We start from the raw sequence: 8255 nt of genomic DNA, 5'->3' as shown, positions 1-8255 counted from the left end.
GCAAATGGCCGTATACGATTCAACCCAATATTGGCACATTTTTGCACCAGAAAACACTCACTTATTCAACGATTGGTTAAAGACTTTGTCATTGTACACCAACGAACTTAGCACTGTTCTACTAACAAAGTGCCGAGTTTTCTTCCACACCAGCGAGACCAAGTTTTCTCAAGAAGAAATTGAAGATTTAGATACATACTTGTTCTATTGGAAAAGCGATGAAAGAGAAAGTTTTTTTCATGTACAGTGGCGAGCAAAATAATAGGTGTGAATAATAAATTTCACTTAAATTGACATTTTACAGTATATTTTATAAAGTGACATCTAGGAACTGATTGCTACACAAGCTATGCTTATTTTATTATAACAGAGAGCAGTATATTTCCAATTTCTTACAAATTTATGAGGGGAATACCCTATTTATATATTTAACCTACAAATTTGGTGGAGCAAAATAATAGGTGTGTGCTTATTTTAACCTGTTTGCTGTAAGATTAAAAACATTTTATTATTTTTATTTGTTGTTGATATAAAGGTAAGGTCAATATTTATACAACTTATATAAAATAATAACATTTCATATTTGTATTGAATTAGAATTAGATATAAAATGGGACGAGGAAAACATTGCACAGCGATAGAAAGAAAACTTATTAGAAATTTAAGAAAACAAGGAAAAACTTACAAGGAAATTTCAGTTACGATGGGATGTTCTCAAAATAAAGTTACAAATGCCTTAAAACCAGAAAAATCACGTGAGAATAGAGGAAGACCACGCAAAACGTGTCAGCGTACGGATGATCACATTACAATTATTTCAAAAAAAGACCCATTCAAGCCAGCAACAAAAATTTTAAATGAAATTAATGAAAATATTAGTGTTTGGACAGTTAGAAGAAGGCTTTTAGAAAGTAAGTTGCCAGCTCGAACTCCGAGGAAAGTACCATTACTTGGTAGAAAGAACATTATGAAAAGAAAAATTTTTGCAAAAATTCATATTGCTTGGCGGGGACCAGATATGACCAAAAAATGGCGTAATATTTTGTGGAGTGATGAAACTAAGATTAATTTATTTAATTCTGATGGAAAACAGTATGTAAGAAGACCATCAAAGCAAGAACTTTCACCTCGCTTCACTGCGAAAACAGTGAAACACGGCGGAGGAAATATAATGGTGTGGGGTTGCTTTTCCTGGTACGGTGTGGGGCCACTTTTTTGGATCAAAGATATTATGACCCAATATACATACGTAGACATACTAAATAATGTCATGTTGCCATTTGCCGAAGAAAATATGCCGATAATTTGGCATTTCCAACAGGACTGCGACCCAAAACATACATCCAAAGTTGCGAAAGAGTGGTTTACGACCAATAATGTAAAAGTTTTAGAATGGCCACCTCAGTCACCGGATCTAAATCCTATTGAAAATTTATGGAGCCAGTTAAAACTTAAAATTTCAGGACAAAATCCAAAAAATAGAAATGAACTGTGGATGATGCTCCAGGAGGCTTGGTACAGCATTCCTGTAGAAGTTTGCAGAAAACTAGTGGATTCAATGCCGTCAAGATGCACGGAAGTATTAAAAAATAAAGGGTATGCAACAAAATATTAATAATTTGCAACCCTATTGACCTCCATCTTCATTTTTTATTTTACACCTATTACTACTACAATATGCGGATTCTGGGACATTGATACTTTTTCCATACTTAAGGAATTCAAGATGGCGTCGTGTTTTTAATTTTCTGCAATCATGAATTGTGTATTCTGTCACATTGTGATTTATAAAAATACCGCATTAGTATTTTTATAATATAGTGATTTGCTATAGTTAATGAATTCAAGATGGCGTCGTGTTTTTAATTTTTTAATTTCTGCAATCATTTTTGTTGACTTACCTTTTTTGTGTCCTCGTGTTCTAGACCAAAGAGTTGATCATAGTCCATAAATGTAAAGCACGGTTTTAGTTTGTAATGCCCAATAGCCAAGGTGTGAATTCCGTCTTGCAAGATGTGTCTTTTGTCATCGTTAGCGCTGAGTGCGACTTTGTTGATCTCTTCGGTGTAAATGTTATGCTGATGAGATCGGATAACGTTCATAGCTGCAAGCTTTTCATTTCCACTTAATAAGCAGTCTTTATAATCTTGATGAGTGATTTTCTTTTCAACTACGCATTTCTGAATACCTTTGCATTTTTTCTCTTCTTTTTTTTCATTAAAGACCTCATAGGAGTAGAGCTTAGGACGAAGTCCTACAAACTCTTTAATTAGTTTTCCACCAGCCTCGTCTTTGAACATACCGATAATCTTATTATTTAACCCTACTTTAAACCCAGCGTTTTCAATAGCAGGATGGTCTTTAGAAAAGTTGCTCGTGTCAAATTTTTCAAGTACATCGTTAGCAATGTCCTGATAAAAATCTTCTGTTTCTATTTCGTAAAACAGAGAGTCAGTATCAGTCATGAGTAATTTCAGCTTATCCCCGTATTTAGGTTTCATGTAGTCGTAGTGGTGTTGAAACATGAGTGTTTTGCTCAAATCGAGGATGCTCATTCCCAAGTAAACAGGCTTGTCGTAGTAGACAATTGTTCTTTTCATGTGAACCGCAGCAAGGTTTTCATCAAAAATTCTGTTTCGTTCATATCGAGGGCTTTTAGATAATTTTAAGACTTCTTTTCTCGTGGTAACAAGCCTAACATCAACGCGTTTTAGAATATTCTCCATGGTCTTGCCAAAGACAGAGTTATTCATGAGTTTAAAAAATTCTTTATCAGATTCATTTTTAGCCTCGGTTCTTAATCTAGTGTTGAGGTCAATATATTGTTTCATAAAAGTTTCTTCTTCAAAGGTGATACCACGATGAATTTTTGTAATAACTAATCCCATCCGTTCATAGAGTTTTAGGTTTTCATGATGAATGACATATTTCTCCTTGTTGTTTAAAGTAGGGACCAGCTTTTCCACTTTTCCAATAGTTAATCTTTCAGGAGCTAAAGGATAGTCGTTGTGTAAATCGTGTAGACTTTCAGGATAGGTTAAATCGACTTCGAGAATGCAAGGTATGGATTTCCAATTGGAGAGTTCCTCTTCAGTCATCCATCTGAATCCTCTAAAAGGAAGAGGCTTACACATAGCCCATCCATACAAATTGTTAGCGTCTAAATATTGTAGGAATGTAGATGGTTTTGAAGGATTGTAGGAATTGTTCATGTATTTGTTATTAGCAGTTCCATATCGATTGGAGATCATGCTAATTCCACCACGTATACCTTTTTGTATCATGTTGAGCATATTAATATCAGTTAACAATTCCAATTTAATTTTAGTTTTCTTTAACATAGCGTCCCAAGCCAAACCAGGGGATGTGTAATACCAAGCAGGATCAAGACCGTAATGACTGAGACATGTGTTTCTGAAATCTTCAAATGCATCTGCAAGTATCAAGACGTCTGAAATATTATATAATTCGTGATAGTCTTTAAAGGTTTTACATCCAAATTCGCTATAAACGTTTTGAGCATGTGCATAGTCTTTCACTGTTGCTGATTCATCTTTTAGCTTGGAATAGAATGCTTCAATAGGAGGTAATTGCGTTTCAGTGAATTTCTCAATGGAGTTCACCCAGTCATAAGGGTAAATACCTTTTTTCCTTATCAAATTAAACTGTTTTTTTTCTTTATAATGTTCAGCTACGTTTTTGCACTGTTCGTCAGTTAGATTTTTAGCTAGTTTTTCTAAACCGAAGGGTAAGAATCTGATGCTGTCAATAAACCTTAGCTCTTTCATTACTTCCTTTAGTTTACCTTTCTTATCAGTGAATTCTCTCACTTTGATTTTTTTCGAGAAGCTGATATATTTTTCTTCATTGTTGGGTATACAATTGAGCTTTCCACCTAATTTCTTGATGAACAAATGAGCGTCATAACCGGACAAATTATGAAAGACAACAGGAATGAATTTTGGAAGTTTATAATTCAAGTTGCATTTGTTATGAGCAGCTCCTCGATACTTTCCAGTTAAATGACAGTGATCCCACACTTTGTCACTGTTAAGATCTGATTCACAAATATGACATAGAGTTGCAGTCTCAAAATTCTTTTCATCCTCATCCGTTACCACTTTCTTTTTTACTATATCAATCTTGTCGAAAATCTTTATAAGGTCAGCTTCAAGCATGGTTATAAACTTTTGAGCTACGTCATCGTCATCGCTTTCTGCTGTGTACATAACTGGTTTTTCTTTGTAAAGGCTGTCGTCAAAGCATTTGATGTAATAGCAGAAGGAGCTTGGAACGTGCTTTTGATATTGATTGGTGTATGACTCTTTCGAATTTGGGGTGCAAGTGCTGATAGGCTTTGTGAAACTTTCAAAGTCTGCGTATACGATGTACGGAACCCTCATAGACTTGCTATAGTTTTTAAATTCAACAGTTGCTCCTTCTTTAGGAAGTTCGATTCTTACTGGAGCGTTATTATAGCAGTCTTCTCGATGTTTTTGGAGCTTTTCTTCCTGGTCATAACCTTGCAGACAATTTCGGCAATAATGTTGTTTTCTTTTTGTTTTTGATGTTTGTGAAGATAATAACCGACTCAAACTTTTAATGAGACAGTAATGGTCAGTGTCGTCGTTTGAAATAAACAACAAATCAACACAGTGCTTTCGATCTGTAAAATCAGATACTCGCAAAGGGTAAAGTTTTTCATTTTCATACCCAAAGACGTTCACGCTAATGTCAGGATTATTTTTCTCAAACTTATCGATTTTATTAAGCTTAACAGGAAACTCTATTCCATCCCAATTCAGCTCTTCTGATTTTAGAACCAAGTCTTCATCGATTCTTTCGTTATGCGTATTTTTTAAATTCAACGCTCGAGTGACTGACCATTTAAAGCATTGATCATCCTTGTTTTCCATGTTGATGATCGCCTTTTTGTCTTTCAGCTCTTTAGGCAGCTCCATATAGGAAGAACCGCTGATAGGTTCATAAGCAGTAAAGTTAATGTCCATCCTTATAATCTTAGACAGGATACTATTAGATCCTAAAGCATTGTATTTAGCACTACTTTCCAAGACTTTTTCTTCCATTTCGCTTATGAGCGTTCTTACATCTGTAGCTGCTAGAACAATCTCTGATCTTGATGAAAAGCTTGCTTCCCGAGTCACTTCTTCACCAGTCATCATGCTTACAGATTTCATTTTACACGTTAAAATAATTCTTACTCTGGTGTTTCTTTCCACTTCCATGGTTTGAATAGCAGACTCTCTTACCAAATTAAAAAAGGATGCAATGTCTTGGTATCGAGAAGAAGGTGTGTAAGAAAATTGTCTCACAGAACTCTCCGCTGAATGTTCAGTCATTTTAAACTTTACTTTAATTGGTTTTACCACAGGTTGTTTTACAGCAGGTTGTTTATACTCTGTTTTTGATACAAGCGATTTGATAGACTTTATCTTTTCATCGATTTTGTTCACTGCTTCGCTTACCTGATTCTTGACTACTTCGGGAACGTAAGGCTCCACCCATTCTTTAACATCATTTAACTTAGTTTTAACATAGGACGTCACACTTTTTGTAACTCTCGTCAGAGTTGAAAATAAACCAGGTCTTGGTGCTGGAACCGGTCTAGGTGTCATGACAGGCGATGAATCTAAAACAGGTTCGTCAAGGATAGGCCTTTGCAAATGAGCTGGTTTTGGAGCAATAGGAGGCTTTACCATAGGTCTTGGTGGAATGATTGCTGGTTTCGGAGCAATAGGAGGTTTTACTACAGGTCTTTCAGGACTAACAACAAGTCTTACTTTTGCAGGCTTTATTGAAACTTTTGTCGGCTTAACAGAAACTTTTACAGCTGGCTTAACAAACCTAACCACAGTAGACCTTTCATTAGTATGCAAAGGTCTTGCCTCAGTCGTTCGTCTACGAAAAGAAGCAGGAGCAGATACAACTCTAGGTGGCTGCAAAGCCATTAAAAGTTCTCCTTTTCTCATTTTAGAGTAACCTCTTATTTTTTGCTCTTTAGCAATTTCTTTTAATTCTTTCACAGTTTTACTTTCCATTTTTATTACGGAAAGATTTTTGTTTAAGCCACTTTCATTTTTTTGCTTTTTAGCATCAGTTTTATCACCCATTTTATTAATGGAAAGAAATTTTTTTTCGATGCATTCAATTTTTTGCTCTTTAGCAATTAAATCTGGTTTTGAAGAATAGATACTCATTTTTATTATACCAAGATTTTCTTTAAGTCAATTCAATTTTTTAAATCTTGGCACACTTTCAGCATATTTTCTTCTTCGAAAAGTTTTTACCGTTTTTTAATTCTCCCGTGAAAAGAATTAAAAAATTATTTAGAAAGACGTGAATACATATTTTTAATCTCTCTAATATTTTCAGTGATTATACGACATTTATTACGTCCGCTAGCATTTAGTTTCCAATTTGTTCCGATCAGGAATTTATTACGCAGATAAATGTCTTCTTTTATAATTCTGATCACTTCTTCAAAAGGTGCTACTTCAACCATTTCTTTGAAAATGATTCGATGTTCCTTTGGAAGTTTTCTTACGTTTTTTAGAAATTTAAGCAAACTTTTTGATTTAGCCGTATCAGAAGTTGACTCAAAGCTATCATCAAGAGCATTTAAAAGATCATCCTTTTGCATGCTTTCCATCTTTTTTTATTTATGCCAAGAATTTTATTTAAGTCAATTTTTTAACATGCTAAAAGTTAAAAAAATCAATTTTGCTGCTTTTTACGTTTTTCAAGCTTTTCAGAATTTAAAAATTCAATCTTGATTCCATCATCCACCTTTCCATCTCGACGCTCTAAATATCTCCATCCACGTCCAGTCCCTGCCATCGCTTTGTAAAGAGACTTGTATTCAGTCACCTCACCTGTTTCAATGTTGGTTATTCTCACAGTGATAGGCTTTTTCTTAACTAAACTAAGCCATTCCCATTTCGGATCAACAGGTTTTTTTTCTTTTGGAGGAGGCTTTACTTTTTTTTCTTTTGCTCTTTCTAAAATCTCATCTTTACTGATCAAATTATTTTCAACCGCAAGCATCATCAACGTTATTAAATCATCTGCTGTTTTACTAACGCCGTTTTCATTCAACAAATTTTTCAAATACGATGTTGTATATCTCATTTTTATTATACCAAGATTTTTTTTAAGTCAATTCAAAAATCATGATTCTTTAGAATACTCTCCAATGACTGGTCTTGTGTTTTTTATTGCTTTCACAAGCTCATCCTTTTTCATTTCCGAGTAACCTTTTATCGCATGGCTTTTACCTAATTCACGCAATTCTTTTACCGTTTTGCTATCCGTTTTTATTCAGATAAAAAACTAATAAACAGCAGTCATGTTGGTTCCATCTGAAACAAATTTAAGCAGTTTGTCAGAAATAACCACTGCAAAAATAATGGTATTTGCAATAGTTGAAGTTCGAAATTTAAGGTTTACCACTAATTCAGCTGTTTCCGACGTCATTCTTTCTTTTTGCTTGCTGATATCCACAAAGAACAACGGATATAATTTTATATATTCAAGCAAGCTTAACCCAGATTGACAAACAAGTTCATTTGTACCGTAATATTTATCATCAAAAGAGAACGCATCTGAATAAGCCATGACCACTCTCTTTTCTCCAAAATTCAAGTCGTAATTGTAATTTGGATACTTTATTCCATTAACAGTCACGTAAAAATTGCTAACATCACAATGGTCAAATAGTGATGGATTAACTGTTTGACTGGAATTTCTGTTTGTCTGAAGTCCGAACAAGATAAATCTTGGAATGCTTTTGTCAGTGACTCTTCCAAGCGACCAGGTAAATTCTGTTTGACCGGCTGGAATAAGCTGTCTTTCACATTTGTTTGATTTATAAGCCACTTGAATGGGAATTTTTTGAGCTATTAAATTCATGAAATCAGTCTTTTTCGAAATATCCAATTCAACGCGAGGCATATAAAGTCTGAATTTTTTAAGGTTGATCATTCCTCCACTAACGCTCTCCGCTCTATAAATCGCATCATCACATTCTTTCTTTGTAAAGGTGATGGTATGCCTAAACCCATAAACAACTTTGTCATAGGTTTCGCAAAATCCAAAAATGTGTTTCAACGGAATTTTAAACGAAAAAGCTCCAACGGATGTAGTGTCTGCAAACAAGTGGTCTCGTCTAACATTGAATCCTGAATTTCCAACAAGATTTGACGTATCCATATACCACATCTGTTTTAATCCATCAG

The 8255-nt window shown here is 34.4% G+C and overlaps 1 protein-coding gene across 1 annotated transcript in view; it reads left to right on the top strand.

The window, feature by feature from the left end:
• LOC145182759 (uncharacterized) overlaps positions 1–247 on the top strand; it is a gene marked incomplete at its 3' end in the record, with an annotated part of 8252 nt that extends 8005 nt beyond the window's left edge. The window contains exon 3 of the mRNA XM_080057993.2: positions 1–247. This exon is cut by the window's left edge and continues 687 nt beyond it. Coding sequence (XP_079914119.2) covers positions 1–247 — 247 coding nt within the window.
• Between the last annotated feature and the right edge of the window lie 8008 nt (positions 248–8255).

Source organism: Hydra viridissima, unplaced genomic scaffold, assembly GCF_058129835.1.
Source record: "Hydra viridissima isolate aposymbiotic clone 2 unplaced genomic scaffold, HvirCarnegie_v1 scaffold_17, whole genome shotgun sequence".
NCBI lineage: Eukaryota > Metazoa > Cnidaria > Hydrozoa > Anthoathecata > Hydridae > Hydra > Hydra viridissima.
Note: the sequence above shows the minus strand (reverse complement) of the source record. Positions and strands in the feature narration are given on the sequence as shown.